Below are 18,062 nucleotides of genomic sequence, written 5' to 3'. Positions count from 1 at the left end.
CTTGCCTCTTTACCCCCACTATCTTCCCTTCACTACCGCCTCGACTTCTCGAACAAGTTGTTCTCTCGCGACGTCTGTTCCCCTCGGCAGATGCAGCGTAAGGTCCAGCATTTTTTTTAGTTAAGATTCATTTCCCCCAGCCCCCGGGAAGTTCGCTAATTACGAACAGTTCCCGAGTCGAGGTGTGTCCCAAGTGAGATGCAGGGTCTTACCCAATCACGTACTTCTCAATGAAGAGTTTGTTTCGGTCGGAGAGTTGAGTAATTACGATCGTTTCATGCCCAGTCTACTGCCGCAAATGCGTTCTGATGAATGTTTAGCTACCGTAATGGCCACAGTCTGAGGTCTTAATATTTCTGGCTTGGATCGAGACGAGAGTTGTTAGCGTAACGTTTTTCGTCTTGGCTCCAAGGTTTTCGTGACTTTAGTTTATCGCTAGAATGATTTTCCTACCTATTTATGTTTATCCTGGTTAATTGATGATAAACTTACATAAGTGTCCTTTTTGAATCTGTTTCTTGTATTTTTATCTACCTTTACTCAAATTAACGTTCAACATTTTTTCGAAATCATTGAGGTCAGCAAAGGACTAAAATTGTTCTATTAATACGTATTAATAGACTATAAAATCGGCCGAACTAGCTTTAGAAATGTTAATTGCATTTTCGGGGTCATTAATTTTATCGTAAAGTAACGTCAAATATTAGGTCTGTAGAAATTTGAAAAAAGTTTTATTTGTGGTGTAAGTAACCTATATTTCCACTAATTATCGCGTACAACTTTGAAATCATCACTAGACTATCGCGTATTGTGTCGCGTCGCGTTATACGACAGAATCTTCAGGTGCTTTTACACTTAAATTCAGAAGACAATAGAAGAATGCTTCTACACTAAAACTTCGCGAAACCCGTCGCACCAGCAGTCGTTGAAATATTAACTTTCTCTGGGCGAAATTATTATTTAAGTGTTCTTCCAGTTAAGGAAGGTTTATGCGGAGTGTTTATATTTTAGCCAAGCATCCCTTATTGACCCTACCTCTTGATTTCACAATAAGACCTACTCTTCTTTATTCTACCTATTGGTGTTGGTGGAAAATCACTTGAATATGTTCAGTCGTGTCAGGCGAAACATGATGGAACTCCTTTATGATGAATCAAAAAAGGAAAGACAATGGCAATTTCCACAATTTGACGAATACTGCTACCGGTTTCGAATGTACATGGTATCATCATCAGGCACTTTTGATAGAATTGCTTCCACTCTTTACTACTATATAAGTGGAAACAATTCTATCAAAAGTGCATGATGTTGATACCATGTATTCGAAACCGATCGCAGTATTTATTGAATTGTGGAACCTGCCATTGTCTTTCCTTTTTAGATTCACTTGATTATGATTGCGTCAGCTTTAAAATATTTTCCATTCGAGTATAGTTAATTTTTAATTAATTTCCTCTCTATCATTTCACAGTCTCCAGCGTGCTGGTAGCCGTGTTGGGTGCAGGGGCGTCGGTGGCCGCCCTCGCCCTGGGCCTCCTCACGTGCGTCGCTTCGTCTCGTGCCCGGTCCAGGATGGGCGCTCGGTCGTGGAGTGACCGTCCCGCACCGACCGGCCCCTCGCCCCCCGCCTCCCCGTCCCCCTCCGCCAACCCCCCCACCGCGGCACCCACCTCCGGAGGCCCCCACAGCACCCTCCCGCTCGCCCCCGAGACGGGTGAGGAGGCCGAGGAAGAAGAGGAGGAGGAGGAGGAAGAAGAGGAGGAAGACGAGGACGAAGAGAACCAAAGGCTACCGCACGATTACCACCAGCGGCACCACCAACACCGCGGAGGAAGCACCAATCACCACCACCACCAGCAGGCGTTCTTCTCCTCCAGTACAACAGGGTGCTCGGGCGGCAACACGACGGTGCCGGTAGCCCTGCCTCCCCCACCTCGTCACCATCACCACCACAACAACACCCACCACCACCACCAGCAGCAGCACCAACTACACCACTACCAGCACCAACAGTTCCCCCAATACCACCACCTCCCGGACCACCACCAGTCACCTCCGCCCAGGAGGACGGGGGCCGGAGGCGGCAGCAAGGTCGCGACGACGCTGGATCAGAGGGGTTTGTACCATCCGGGCGGAGGCGGGGGGCTGAACAGCAACAACGGCGGGGGCAACGGGCACGTCGGAGGCGGCGTCGGGGGCGGCGCGCCCTCCCACGCCCTCTACCACGGAGGAGCCCACCACAACCTGTGCGTGCTGCGGAGGCACCACGGCGGGGCCAAGGCGCCGCCCACATCGTCCACGGGGTCGTCGGGCGTCGCGACGGCGCAGACGGCCACCTCGGCCGTTACGGGAACCTTCGCGCCGCACCTGCAGACGCCAGCTGCTCCGGTGAGTTGTCCGTCATTCCTTTTGGTTGACCTAGTGGCGTCACTATCTGAGTATCACTTCTGTAGTTTTTTTCAAACGTATTAGGGGTTGGGGAAAATAAATGTAGTTGGAGAGTTTAAAAAAAATCGCCAGCTTCTCCTTTGAGTTCTCCGTCATTCATTTTGACTGATCCAATGACGTCACTATTTGAGTAGCTTTCTGTAATTATGTATTTGCAAACTTATTAGTGATTGGGGAAATAGATGTATTTGGAGAATTCAAAAACATATCGCCAGTTTATGCGGTGAGTTCTCCGTCCTTCCTTTTGACTGATCTACTCACATCCCTGTTTGAGAAGCACTTTGTCGTTCTTCTCTAGGTATGAGATATTGGGGAAATAGATGTAGTAGGAGAATTCAAAAATATATACGAGAGCCCAACACATTCCCACAACAATAGTGCTGTTAAAATTAAGAGCTGAACCGCCATAAACCTTATGATTGTGTAGAGGCAGTGGCGTAGCAAGTTTGATGATATCAGAGGGCCCGTACCTCCCCACCCCCGAAGTATTAAAGCACTATTACTTTTCTTCATCATTAAAGAACACAAAATATTAAAATCATGAATCCCTTCTGGTATAGGACCTCCCGACCCCCGAAACCTCTGGCTACGCAAGCGTGTGGATATTTTATACATGAAGGTTATTTACTTATAAATATAATTAGATCTTGATAATTATATACGACGTTTAAATTTGTTACCATTTTTGGAGCAGTAGACTGCGTTGAAATTAAGATCAGTAAGGTGCATGGTAAATTCTTTTCCAGTTCCGAAAGAAACTGTTGAAAATTTCGCATTTTGAAAGGTCGTTTTAAGAGATTTTAAAAATTACTTTAAATCATTTATTCTCGGAGATCTGTCGCGATTGCCCTATCTATCTCAACTTACCATCACGGTAATTTTGGCTCTATCCATTGTTGTTACTCATCCATAGTATTTTAATACTGATAGTCATCGCAAAGGCGAGTATAACTCTCGATCGTGTCACTATTTGATTGGCAGTGCATCGTACGTATAAAATATTTATGGCTGCCGTCATAGTACCTCCTACCACACGCCTACAGGGGTGGTTTGCGAGTAATTGAATAGGCGAAAATAAAATCGCTGAACGTCTGAAAATGTGACTACTTAAACGATAACTCGCAACCAAAAAAATCTGTGCTGTGGTTAGCTACCTTGCTGGCAGGAACACATGCATGTACCCAGTCGCCGAAAATATCAAACTTATTTTTTTTTGCGTCTATCGCGCGAAAAAGAATTTTGGCTGGGAGCGCAGCGTCATTCTCCGTGCAACAGCGGCGACAGCGCCCGTCTTAACGAGTGGTTAATTGCGGAATCCATGTCCAATTACGCCCACCGGCGAGGCGACATGTCGACGCGTGATCGATTGCAATCTTTTTATCCGTCGTCTTCTCCCGCCTCCCTGCCTGCTTTTTTCCGTCCACGACCCGTCCCACGGCTTTCGACTGCAATCGCCCAAGCGACGCGGTTCAATAAACTCGCATATCGACCAAGTCACGTCGGCAGTCACCATTTGTCCCAATGATTTGTCCCCTTTCTCGCTTGCATTCCCTCCACCCCCCCCACCCAACCCTTCTTTGTTTTGTCTATAACCCTTTTAGATTTCCCTTAGCTTTTCCCTATCGCTATGTGATCCCTTTAATATCATTACTGTTTATATTTCAAGAGGCAGCGTCGAAAAGTCATCTTCTGAATCCCTTGTTTTTTCTTTTGTTATATCCTTTTCATAGTTTTTTTTATAGTTTATATTTGTTTAAGCTGCAGATTTTAAGTTTTCTATTCAATGTAAAGGCCGTTTTGGCTGTTTTTGAATAATTCAATAAATAAATAATTCGTTGTCTTGGGCGCGACCCCACGGAATGGACTTGGTAACTTCAACATAGTAAAAAAAAAGAACTTAGTAATTCCACGCAAAGTCAATCTGAGGCAGTGGCGAATGCATGAGGGAGGTAACCATTTGGTCGAAAAACACACTATATAAAATGGAACTACTACTAATCTACTCAACGCTGTAGAAATCTGTAAATATTCGATACGAATTACAGGAAGCATCTTATTGTTAGAGGAAAGTTTTATTTGGATCACTATTATTGGCATAATATTTATCACAGAAATTATTAATCGCTCCCGGAAAAGGTATTTGGTGGTAAAGTGGCAGTTCACATCTAAGGTAAAGTGCCTTTTCATCACGTGATAATTCGTGTGCCTTCTCTTTATTTTCATGTGCTTATTTCGAGCGGATTCAAAAACATCTCGCCTTTGGGGCTATTGTGTGGCACTCTCAAAATATCTCTTAGGTTGGGGCATAAAATTTATCGCAAATGGTGATGCATATTCGTCGTACAAAAATCGAGTTACAAGGTGCAGTTTTAGTTGCCCAAAATGTATAGAAACCATTTTATTATCCTAAATTTCTTATAATTGCATTAGCGCCGTTTTGAAAATCATGGCATCAATTATCGGGAGGTCTCTTAAAAAGGAAATGTGAATTTGGCGCTGTAGTAGGGACGAGATATTTTCGCGCAAGTTATAATGCGCTCCTTGAATAAGTAATAGATGCACACAGAAAATTGTGCCCGTTCTCATGCACTCTTCTAGTGGGTGAAACATCCTCAGATTCTTGTTGAAAATTACATTCTTATTCGTTTAAATATATATTCGATTCACACCAAATTTAGCCGCATGAAAACGCTCTCTGTGTTGGCATACTATCGCTTCTCGGGTAACATGTCTTTTAATCTCTCATTCGCCAAAGTACGGCGTGATAATCCGTGCACGCTGTCGTTTCTTCCCTTCTGCAATATGTGTTTACTTCAAGAGACTTCGGATTAAAGAGACATGTCGTCTTCGTATTAATATTTTTTGTCGCTCTTATAATGTTTCTTTGGACGGTAAATTTTTAACGAAATTTATGTGACCATTCATTGTAAAGGAATCAAAGCAGGTGTTTTGGTAGCCCAAAAAGCAGAAAAACAATCTGTTATCCGAAATTCCTCATTAGTGGGCCATTACCGTTTTGGAAATCGCATGGCTTAAATTATTTTAGGAGTCTTGGGAGAAATTTGAATTTGGTGCTGCTATAGGGATGTGAAATTTTTACGCAAATTATATTGCGCTACTTGAATAGTTATTACATCCACGCAGAACATATTGTGTTATAAATCGATCTTGAAGTAGGTGAAATATTTTCATATTTTTGTGGAAAATTGCCGTCATATTCTTTCGTATATATTTGATTCACGCCAAATCAAGCCGCGTGAAAAGCACACACTGTGTAGGCATACTATCGCTTCTCGGGTAAAATTTCTTTTAATCTCTCATGCTCCAGAGTACAACGTGATAATCCCTGAGCGCGGCCTTTTCTTCCCTGCCTAGTATGTGTTTAGTTCAAGCGGATTATAGAGACATGTCGTCTTCGCCTCGCTATTGTGTGCCACTCCAGTGTCTCTTTTGACGGCCTCCGTATGTATGTGTCTGGGAGGTCTTTAACCTAACCTCGTTATCTATTTTTTTCCTCCCCACACCACGTAATAATAACCCTTCCCTGCTCACGTCCCCTTCACCCTCCTTGCACTAACCTCTCCTCCATACCCCAACCTTCTCCGCCGTCTTTCCATGCTCCTGCGGATATTTCCCATAGTCGACGACCTTATTGCATTGAAGCCTCCCCGCGTCGTCTAGACTCTGACGTTGTCGCAGTCTCCTGAATAGTATTGCACGGAAAACAAACGGCTTACTGGGGGAGGGAGTACTGGGGTAGGTGGTGAGGAGGAGGTGTCGAGGGGGTGTGGTGTTGGAAGGGTTTAGCTCCACGGAGAAATAATCTTTTTCGCTCTCTATATCTCCCGAGTCCGTCTTGGATGACCGTCTCGACGGGAGGAGACGTAGGGATTAGTTTAGACGAAAAAAAAAATAAAAGAGAAATCGAAATGGGGAGCAAAATGAATGGGAAATGGTCGTATTATTTTTTATGAAAACAGGGTGGGAACTTTTAATCGTGGTATTTCATTGTGAATGCATGGGATGCCATGGGAAGTGGCAGAAATATTGATAAGAAACATTTTTGCTGCATAACTCAATCGATTATTTTTCCTCGGGTAAAGGCAGGGATAATTTTGGTCGAAAAAGTAAAGGAGGAATTAAAAACGGGGAGCGGAGTGTGTGGAAAATGGTCGCATTTTTATGAAAACAGGTCGGGAACTCTTTATCATGGAAGTTCACTTTGAAGCAATGGAATGTCATGGGAAGTGATAGAAAACTCTGTAAGATTCAACTTTGCTATACACTTCAATTGATAATTTTTTTCTCGGGAAGAGACAGGGCGAAAAAATAGAGGAATTTGAAATGGGGAGCGCAATGAATGGAAGATAGTTGTATATTTTTATAGTAACAGGGTGGGAACTCTCCAACATGAAATTCATTGTCCTTTTAAAGCCATGGGATGTCATTGGATATTGCAGAAAAATCTGTAAGAATGATTTTTGCTGTAAAATTCAATTGATAATTTTCCCTTTCTCTCAAATACATTGGCATATATTCGATATAGGAACATCGGATTCCCAAAGCGTGATTCGGAAGGTGCTCATTAAGTGTTGCATTACATTAAAATATCGTGATTTTATTTACTTCGTTTTAAGTCCAATATTTTTCTTCGCTTAAACGTATTTATATCAATGTGAAGGTGAATGTAAGTAAAGTTTACAATCGTGGGTAAAACTATACCTTCACATATGCAATTCAGCGCATTGGTTTGAGCTCTTATGAAGTAATTAGTTAATGGAAAACTTGCGGTAGATATCTGCGATACTCTCAGTAACCTAACAGGTCAACGAGGTGAAGTTTTTCGGTGCCGCTGTAGAGTGTAAAGAAGATGTAAATTACAAGAATCCTCGGGCGCTGTAAACGTAAACCTCCTTTTTAATGGCACCCGTTTGAAAAATCAGGAACGCTTTTTGAAAAATCAATGGAGTGCGGGAAGGTAGTGCTTATATCGTATTGAGACGATGACGCTCTGGTTGTCCGACACCCATGCGCATACAAGCAGTCTATTCTGGGGTGGATTTTTTTTTAATCATTGCATCTCATGTACTTTTCCTCGTGAGAAATTTTCTTTTATCCATCGTTCTTTTTCTTCTTTTCCGGCGTGCGTCATTCTTCCATAGGATTTGACGCCTCGATAATGAGTGTCTGCGTGGGTGACAGGTTCGGGAAATCGTTCTCTTAAAAAAAGAGGGAGTACGTGCTAAACACATACAGTGTGACTCGAGTGAGACGGAGTTGTGATGGGGTTATATCAGGGAAGATTGTCTCGGGAGTTGCTCATTGATTGTGCTCACATTATTAACTATTATAAATATTACAGCAATGCTCAAGTTTATTTAATTTTTAGATTTGTATACCTACTGTAGCCCTCCCTTTCTGCTTACCCAAATAAATCTCGTGTCAAAATAATAAGCCATTTGTCTAGATTACGCACTAGATGTCCTCTCACCGATATTTGTTTGTAAGCTAAAAACTCCTGTGTCCCCTTATTCTCCGAGATGCTAAAGTAAAAGTTGTTTATCCTTTCGGACACAGTCTTGCAAAACAAATTTCGACCACTTCTTGATTAGCTGGAGCGTTTTAAATCGTCTCGGAACTGGATGACAATGTAATTTTCTCACACTTTTACCACGATCGTACATTTGCTCCAAGGCAGTTATTTTCTTCTTTTTATGAAACTTGTTTTTTTATAAAACAATATTATTTTGTATTGTAATATTTTATCTTCGCACCCAGGTATCGAGAGCCTCCAATATTTTCTCGCTATCCTTCCTCAGTGTCCACTTTCCCGCACTATATACCGCTGCAACAAATATTATTTTCAAAAGAGGATCCTCAAGTCGTTTTCCGAATGCGTTGTCACCCACCGCGCCAATAAATGGGTTTAAAAAAGTTGTCACTCGTGTCGCGGACGGACAAATTGATGCGAGTTCCACGGGGAAATAAGGTATATTTTGGGGTATGAACCGAAATGTCTACACGCGGTGATTTGATCAATCAAATTCATAACTTAATAATGCTATTCCTCGCTATTAAAAAGATTATTCTCCAAAATAACGGACAAAACTGGATCGCATTGTACTCATCACCCCGCCGCGGACCATGTGCGTACCCTGCGGGGGCTGGGTGGCCCAACTGCTCCCCCTTAGAAGCGAAAATACATTTAGTTCAAAACAAAAGTTATGAACAAATTTTCTTTTGAAGAAAAATTATGTTAGTGTAGGACATGGAACTAAAATAAAAATCATAATTTTTTCAAGCAAATTAATTTAAAAATTAATAAATTGCTGTCATAATTTACTAAAAGTTTTAGTTTGATTCACCTCTTCTGTGCAAAAAGTTACAACTTGAATTACCGCAGCTAGTTTTTCCCCCACCTCCCTTAGTTTTGATTCTGGGTACGCCAATGCCGCGGACATTATTAAAAATGATTAAAATGTGAAAGAAATGGCCAGAGAAATCTTCATTTCATGGGGCAGAATTGGGCCACTTCTATGCCCTCCAGGTAAGACTCGTCAATAGCTTTTTTTCTTTCAACTCTTACTCAACGAACCTCCCAACTCTTTCTTATTTATTAACGCCTCCCTTTCGTACATTATTCTCTCTGTAAAGTGACACAATGCAGACCAGGGCCGAGTCTTGCCTGCGCATCTCTACTGTGTAACTTGGGTTATGACGTCTTTTAAGTGGCCACACAACTATAGGCGCTATATCAGAGTGATGCTCTAAAAGGGTTATTAAAGTAATTGATCGCTAGCATAGGAGAAATAATTAGTTACGATTTTTATGAAATACATTTTTAAATGATATAATTGGTGCAATAACAGCTGAGTAGTAGTGTCGTGCTATTTAAATTTTATGCAAAAAAGTCATCAAAATGAAGTGTTACTATAGTAAAGGCACAATGCAGTATGTCAATAGAACTTCAAAACTTACAAGCACACTTAAATGAAGTCCTACTGCCGAAAGAAATCTAGAATTTTCTTTTGGACGGCCCTTTTTTCCTTGAAGTAGTATTTTGTTGACGTTATACCCGAGGTTTTTTTAATATATTGATGATAAATCGGAGGCTTTATATATGCTTACACATAAAGTTTGGCGGGACTAAGGAACGAATGACTTTATATCCGTGTTAGCATTTCGGCTGAGGCCGGAATAACCAAGTTGCGTTTCCTTTTAGTTTTTTGTGTTGTGCTGCCTTTGGTTACAGAGAGAAAAACTAGGTATTGTTTTGAGGAGACATTCATATATAAGGGATAAAGAAAGATAAAATAGGGTCAAGTGATATTGAAGTTTTTCTTTTACTTAATCGCCTTGATACATTTAAGTTTTAAACACGTTGTATGCCGCGAAGGAACACGGTCAAGCTGGAATAATTCGTGCTTATTTGGGATGACAATCGTATGCTGGATAGCGCGAATGCGATGTGAGATTAATGGTAGTGATAGGCCTTCGTATTTTTGCGCGTATACTCTTTTCAGCGCTGCATTTATTAAAGTGTACAATAAAGAACGAACTAACTCATATTTTGACTTTTTCCGATAACGCTCGTAGTAAATTCTCTCCCGACTTGCATTGAATCGTTTTCCTTATCAGTTAAAAATTTAAATCTCTTTGTATCATCTCTTTTTTTTACGCAAAATAACTCACTTGCGAAATACTGAGATTGGGGTCACTGTAATTGGGTTGTTGTTTTGATTTGTTTTCTTAATGGTTGATTTTTTATTTTTATCAGCTTATTTTTTCAATTTTTATAGAGAAAGATACGAAGAGCGTTACATCCGTGTTGACGTTACGACTGAGGCCAAATAATATGTTGCACTGTATTCTGTCCTTTGCTCCTTGGAACGCCAATCATCGCGTTTCCTTTCATTACTCTCTTCTTCTTATTATTATTTTTTTCGTTTTCTTTACATTCAAAAACCCCATGCCATTTCACAGAACTTGGGTGGTTTCGGCACTGTAATTTTTCTCCTTGGAAATCATAGTTTCCTAGGCAATCGGTCGTTATGTTCCCACGTTTTTCCCCTCCCGGGAATTCATTCGTTGGGGTTTCGGCACAATCGGAAATGCAATTCATCCGCTTCGTTATTTTTTCAGCTCCACGCGAGCACTAGTCCTTTTTTTCGTGTGTCTTTGTTGCCTTGTGTTTTAGCCCAGAATTTTCGAGGATTGTCTACCTGAAAATGACTTCTCGCACGATAGAATGTTTGCCTGTAGAGGGAGTTTTATGGTGGGATCATCTTCGTTCTGGTAAACCCGATTAAACATGCGTCGTACAGTCTTTTTAAATTTTTTTCGCGATGAATGTAGGTATTTCGGAGTCTCATTTGGTTATCCGATTATGACATCGTTTTTTCCGCTGTAGTGCTGTTTTTTTCTTTGGATCGGTATCGTAATGGACGATGTAATGCTTCGGATACCATTTGAGCCCCAAGCGATACTTACGGAGCGAACAATATCGTTCGTGAAATTAGGACTACATAGCAAGTAATAGTTTTTTTCGTTTCTTTATAAACTTGAAATATTTGAAGTGAAGAAAACCATGTAAAAAATTGGAAATAAAAATACCGCATGTCGTTTCTACCACTTAAGCATTTCTGACTCGCTTCAAATCTGAAGCGGTCAGTGTTAAATTTATTTTTCAAATAGTTCTTAATTGATGTATCACAATAAAAAAACCCATTGCACTAAATCTCCAATTTCAAAATAAAAACATTTTTGTAATCAACATATCAGTAAACCATTTAAAAGTTATGCTTCGTGGAGAAGCTCAAGGAAACATAAACAACTTTTGATAAATTTAATCAATTACCCGAGAAATTTACTGAATTATGAATACACTACATGCTTAGGTATTTCCTCAGCCCATTTTACTACCTGCTCTTTTCACCTGGCAAAGAACTCATCAATGGGTGCCCAAAAACTTTACATCCAAGCTAGTTTGGCCCGCTTAACGTACACGTTGTCATTAGTGATGCACGTGACGGGTAATTTGGTCTAATTTTGATCTCCTCTGCATGAATTGCGTGTGTTTTCGAGCGGTACGCGATTCCACGCATACTATTTTGGCGATGGCAGGGGCGTGAAAATCGAAGCGGGGGAAATTGCTTGCTCCCTTTTGTTCGGTTGTGGGCGCGCCCGGAGGAATACGTGACCCTCCCATGACACGTGCGCGCGGATATTGAACCATCTTCGATCTCTTGAGCATTTCCAGTTATTGCGACCTTGAAAATTCTCGGCGGAGTACTCATCCCATCATCCACGGGTCCAATAACGCGTGTAGGAACCCCGTGCGTTGGCTCTCGACTCGCTCCTCTCCTTCAGTTATGTTCTCTTCAAAAGGGGAGCAGCGTAAAGTGTCGTATCACGCCAATCCCGATTTTTCCATTTCGTAACTCAGCCTTGGCCATCGCGCTCCCAAAAATGTGGTAGCCACGCGATTGCTCCAATTTTTAGTCCTTCATCGTTGAATGTAAACACTATGCATTCCTTCAATGAAGAAAAGGCTGAATGAATATAGGGGATCGGGTTGGTGTGGTGGCTAGAGTGTTGGCTTCCCACCCTGCGGGCCCGGGTTCAAATCCCGGCAGCGGCAGAGAATTTTCAGAGACTGCCCGAACCCTGCTTCAATGTTGTGTGGAGGACATTTCAAGCGCAACACTCAGTCCGTCGGATGAGACGTTAAGCCGTGCCTTTCGTTAAGAGCAGGCTAATGTCGACGCCGGGTTTCTCTCCACCCTTCCTCACCTGCCCCTCCCTAATGGCGCAAATGACCTCAGCTGTCGGTCGCCTCCTCCAAATAACTGAATGAATGAAAATTCTAGTTGGGAATTTCTCGATGTTTTTCTCAGATTTTTGCTCTGCATAACCGATAAAATTAAAAGTGTAGGATACTGTCTTTTATATTAATTTTATACGTGCAGTTTTGTTTAGAGTATTAGTATAAAGAAAGTAGAGGAATAATCGTTGCTATTACTTTCGAAGTGCGTGACACGTCGCAACGTATGTTAGCCACAAGCTACTTAACCTTGTAAGATTTAAATCTTCCATAATAATAGAAAATATTGCGTAATCATGTCCAAGAATTACACGCTCGCGAAAGACTAATAGCGATTTTGCAATAGAGTGGCAATAAACAATTATCCTACTTAAATAAATATATGTTTACTTCAGCAGTTGGTGAACAATATAATAAACATGTGGTAAACTTGCAAGGTAATGAAAGGGTGATATTTGACAACAGGAAATAATAATAAGAAATAAATGGTGGAGCCTGATACTTCTTGGAAGTCGATTGTAGGATATGATATAATGGTACTTTGCACTTTTCCCCGTAAATCTTATTTCAAACATATCTTATAGTCAACATGTTAATTCTGCAGTGCAGTGGAACATATTGATTCATCCGAAATGAATATTTCTGTGGAAAATTGCTAAGTATCATTACTTCATATCCAATAATTATATGATCCAAAACACAATAATATTATGATATTTGGTATTTTATTCGAGGTAAACATGTAGGTAGGTTTATACCCTAGGGTTTATAAAACCTGGGTATTTATAGCTTTTCTTCTGGTCATATTCTATTGTATCACGCTTCGTGATGAAGCAAGTGAAATATCCTCTCTTTTTGGAGTGTTATCTACATGTTATATGCACACTTCTTCATATAGATAATTGTATGATCAAAAACGCAATGATATTACGATATTTAGTATTTTCATTGAGGTAAATATGTAGGGATGAGTGTTCACTAGGAGTCATAATAGTTACTTCTATTGCCTGGCCTTATTCTACCCCTTTTTCACATGTAAGCGGCTGGTGTCCGAACACCCTCTGCCCCACGCCTTTTCAGGCGGCTTGCGGGGTAGTATGCAGATGTACCCACGCAGTGGAGAATGTGAAATATTATATTTTCTTTTGAGTGTTATCAACATATTATATGCGTATTTATTTGAATAGATAATTGTTTGATCCAAAACATATTAATATTATGATTTTTAGTATTTTAATCGAGGTAATATGTATGGGGTTGGTGTACACTAGGATTCATAAACCCTAGGATAGTTACTTCCATTTTTCACCATATTCTACCCTTTTTCATGTGTAAACGGCTGGTGTCCTAACACCACCTGCCGAACGTCTTTTTAGGCGGCTTGCGGGGTAGTATGTAGACGTACCCTCGCAGTGGAACAAGTGAAATATTCAATTTTCTTTGGGGTGTTATCCACATCACGCGACGATTACGTGGCCAAGGGCGGGTTTTAAGGGCACGAGGACTAGGAGGTCTGTCCCCTATTTCTCCTCCCATCACATTACCCGTCTGCTGTCATAACTTGTCCCCGCTCCGTCGCGCGCCCCTTAAAGTTCACCCCCTCAGAGAGCCGTCGTTATCCTGGGAGCCCTTAACTCCACCGCCGCCCTGAATGCCCCCGTCATAGACAGTTCTCTCTCTCCACCCCTTGTCACATCATCGTCCCACACAGTCTGCTGTCATCTGCGTCCTTGCCTTCAGTAAGCGACGGCGTAACACAACTATACCCTTTCCCGCGTTTACGCCACGGCATTGGGGCATTTCCATGGAAATGTCAACTTTTTCTCACAGATTAAAATTTATGCTGGAAATATTTTATCTTGATAAATCAACAGCTAATTGACTGAATATTATGGAAACAATATTTGAAATATTATTCAGAGCCCTATTAAAAGTTTTCAAATTATACTTCGATTCACATAGTTTTGAAGATATTTGAAATCATTACACTTATGAGGTTGTCCTGGCAGTAATCCCTCACATGTTAATTTTGGTAATATATTTGAAGGTATTTTGATAATTAATTTTTTTTCTTTATATGTTTTTATATAACCTTCACAAATGTTTTTTTTATCATGCTTCGTTAGAAGTTTTACAATTTTTTGTAATTTACTATTAAATCGAAATATCATATTGCATATGTTTCTCTAAAGGTAATTCCGTCTCAAGTGGAATTTTCCATTGATAAAAACTCGGTCATGCATGGATTTTGAGAACTTAATAGACGTGGCGTTATTTTTTCTGGCCTCGGTGGCGACGGGGTAAAGTCTCAGCCTGCCAAACCAAAGGTCGTGGGCTCGAGTCCCTGCCTGAGTGTGTTTCTCCTGTCATGCTCATGGATATTAATGTCAATAGGCGGCATCTTTCGTATGCAGAGATTGTCAACGGTCTCGGGTGAGTTCTCGGAAGGCTCGGTGAACACGCTCTTGGAGTAGGAATTTAATAAATTGGCTTTATCGAAATACAGACAGATTCAGAAGTTGCACTCTAGCTAACACACCAACACGATCCCCAACTTTCTGGTTGTTGCCTGGAATGAAGACGTTAATAACTGAAAGCAGATGTTTTTTCCCTTTATCTGCTGAGTCTGTTCTTGGGATTATTTATTTTTTATTGTATTTAATACCTTCGATTATCGTTTAATACTGCTCTTTATCGGTGAAATCTCTCCGAAAGATTTCCATAGTTATCGGAATGATGGCCGACCGATTCTCCAAACTGCCCCTTTTTCTCCGAAGCGACTCCCTAGTCGTTATTCACATGTTTGGTTGCGACCCATCCTAATGGCACTAATTTCATTTCCTCTTTTGCGACACCTTTTATTTTATTCACGCCATCCGGCGCAGCCGACGTGTTTGTTTTTAATGCGCAAACAAGTCGCGACTGACCGGGCCGTTATCGAGGCGAATATGCACGATTCTTTTTTGTTTATTTATTTTTTTTAATATTCCGTGACAAAACGTGGAGGAAAATCCCCACGGTTAATTTCCCCGTGAAATTTATCGCCTCGGCAGCAGAAACGCTCCGGAAACGGACCCTGGTCGTCGTCTGTTTTTTTCGTCTATTTTCGTTGTTTTTTTTAGTTTTCTGCATTAAAACCCGCGGTCACCTTGCCCGTCGGCCCACTGTGTGTCTCTCCCGTCTTTTTTCCTCCCCTTCAATTGTTTTTTTCTCTCTCTCTCGCTCTCCCCCGTCGCCTGCTTTCCCTATATCCACCCAATCCCCCAGGGCTCCCTCTGCATTTCGTGCAATTGCGTCGCATTGGTTTATTTTCTCCCGCCATTTATGAAAGCGTAATTTCGTCCGGGCACCTCTCGTAAAATTCGCCCGTCTGTCTGGTGACGTCACGCGACTTCCTCCCCCTCCCTCTCTCTCATCACCCGCCCCTCCTCCCCCCACCTCCAAATATCCTTCCCGTTTTGATGGCTTTCCCCGCGTTCTTTCAATGCTTATTTTCATTAACGATTTTCGCTCATTAATCAGGGTGTTCATAGATCGGGATAACCGGAAGACTCGGGAATTATGCGTGAATTTTTAGCCAGTGAAGTTATGCATGAATTTCTTAAATATGGAAGTAAGGAAACAATATCTGAGAACCTATATTCGGAGATGTTGATGGAGACTTTCGCGGGGTGGTGGAGCAAGCGTAGAAAGGTTTCCGGGTTGACCTCCACGTCGATTCATCTTCATGACCGTTTCGCCGGCGTTGCAGCCGGCGTCTTCAGGTTCGAAGACTTCGACGCGGGGGTTGACCCGAAAACCTTGCTGCGCAAACCTATATCTGAAGTATGCTCCAATATGGAAGCGAGGCATGGACAATGACAGCAGCGGATAAATATAGAGTGGAGACCTTTGTAATGTGGTGTTAAAGAAGAATGATGAGGATCAAATGGATCGACCGAGTTAGTAACGAGGAAGTCACAAGAAGAGTAGGAGAGAATAGAAGCCTAATGAAAACCTAAATGAGAAGACGGAACAAACTTATAGGCCACATCTTGAGATATGATAGCCTGATGAAGACAATCGTCGAGGGACAATTGGATAGCAGGAACGGAAAAGGAAGACCTCGATTAAAATATATGGAACATGCAGTGAAGGATGTGAAAGAGAATAAATACGTAGGTGCGAAAAGATTAGCTGATAGGAGAACTGAGTGAAGAGCTGCGTCAAAGCAATATTAGGGTTGTTGATCAGTGATGATGATGACGGCGATTGATGAAATTTTTCTCCAATCTGGAATTTCAAAATCTTTTATTTCAAACTCATTTCGCACGAAATTTTGCCAGCTCAACGCCCATTTTCTGGTCTATTTTATGTACATGCCAGCTTAACTATGCATTGATGACATTTTAAATTGACTTTTATTAAAACATATATTTATTTATCTATATAACTCTTAACAACTATGGCGAATGCCTTGAGGTGACAAGTGATAATTCATAAATTAAGTGTAAAATTGCTATAACTTATTTTAAGACTTGGGAAATTGGGAACGTAAAATAATTCATGAATTTAATATTATTTAAATGCATTGAAGTAATTTTGGGTGTTTATAAATTCCTATTCATCGCAGTGATCACGTAAGATTAACCGGGAATTTTGTGAAAATTTCCCTGGAAAAGTTGGAAAATGCATGACCTTTTCTGCTTTTATTGTCCGGACAACCTGTTTATTAAATTATATTTTTTCGTCTTTTGAAATTTAGCAGTGACTTGTGAACATCTTCGTAATCTGAGGTAAATATATATATACATAGGAAGGACGTCTGCTTCGCTTTGCCAGTTTTGTGTAAGTTTTTCGTTGTCGTCAACTTTCGTGCACACGGGGAGAAGTCAAGACCACGGGGTGGATATTCCGCGACGCCGACCTTGGGACAGAGCAGGTAAGGAAGGGGTGGGAATGTGGGTTTTGCAGAGGGGTTGGGGGGGGAGACAAATGGGAGCGGAGTCGACTGAAAATGATGACGCGTTTATACCCGCGGCAGTCTGGGGCATCGGCGGGAGGAGGATTCGCGTCGCCGGTGTCTGGAGGGAGGGACTACTTTCTACATTGCAGAGAACCGTGTGGGTTGACGTACGTTTTACACGTTCATATCAAATGATAGCTGAAATCAGAACCACGAATATTACAAAACAGGATCCTCAAGAGATCCTCTGTGATTGTTGTCAACCACCGCGCATTTAAATAGGTTTACAAAAGTCGCCACTGTCGTCGCTGACGGACAAATCGATCCGAGTATCACGGGTAAATAAGGTAAAATTAGGGGTATTAACCGCAATTCACATTCATGGTCATGTTTTTTTTATGGAATTCATAAATCTTCAACGTTATTCCCCGCAATTACAAATTTTATACTGCAACATATTAGAAAAAAGGTGATCACCACTATGGGGTTTCAAATTTTATTACAAATAATAACAACTTCAATTCCAAAATTTGTATACATGATGATGTAATCTATCATAATAATAGGTTTTTAATGTTATTCCTCGCAATTATAAACATTACAATGCAAAATATTAGCAAAGAAGTGGATCGCATCGCACACATCACAGCACCGCGCAAATTTATTATAGCCGATTTGAATGCAACAGAAATCAGCCTTTTATGTTATATATTTGGGTCTCTTCTATGCAGTCCCCTTGATCACACCTCTGGTGACGTTTTCAAGCGCATGCGCCAAAGTTAATGTTTCACTGACGTGAGAAGCACGAGGAAAAATCGGATCTCCGCGGGGAGAGGGATGGTGGCA

At 41.3% G+C, this 18,062-nt stretch overlaps 1 protein-coding gene across 1 annotated transcript in view; it reads left to right on the top strand.

Moving 5' to 3' along the window:
- The window catches only part of LOC124164594 (flocculation protein FLO11-like), a 906,466-nt gene that overhangs the window by 546,837 nt on the left and 341,567 nt on the right, over positions 1-18,062 (top strand). Inside the window, exon 2 of the mRNA XM_046542006.1 lies at positions 1,472-2,388. Within this exon, the coding sequence (XP_046397962.1) occupies positions 1,472-2,388 (917 nt within the window). The remainder of the gene's footprint in view (positions 1-1,471; positions 2,389-18,062) is intronic.

Source organism: Ischnura elegans, chromosome 8, assembly GCF_921293095.1.
Source record: "Ischnura elegans chromosome 8, ioIscEleg1.1, whole genome shotgun sequence".
In the NCBI taxonomy this organism is placed as follows: domain Eukaryota; kingdom Metazoa; phylum Arthropoda; class Insecta; order Odonata; family Coenagrionidae; genus Ischnura; species Ischnura elegans.
This window is presented reverse-complemented; position numbering and strand designations above follow the sequence as displayed.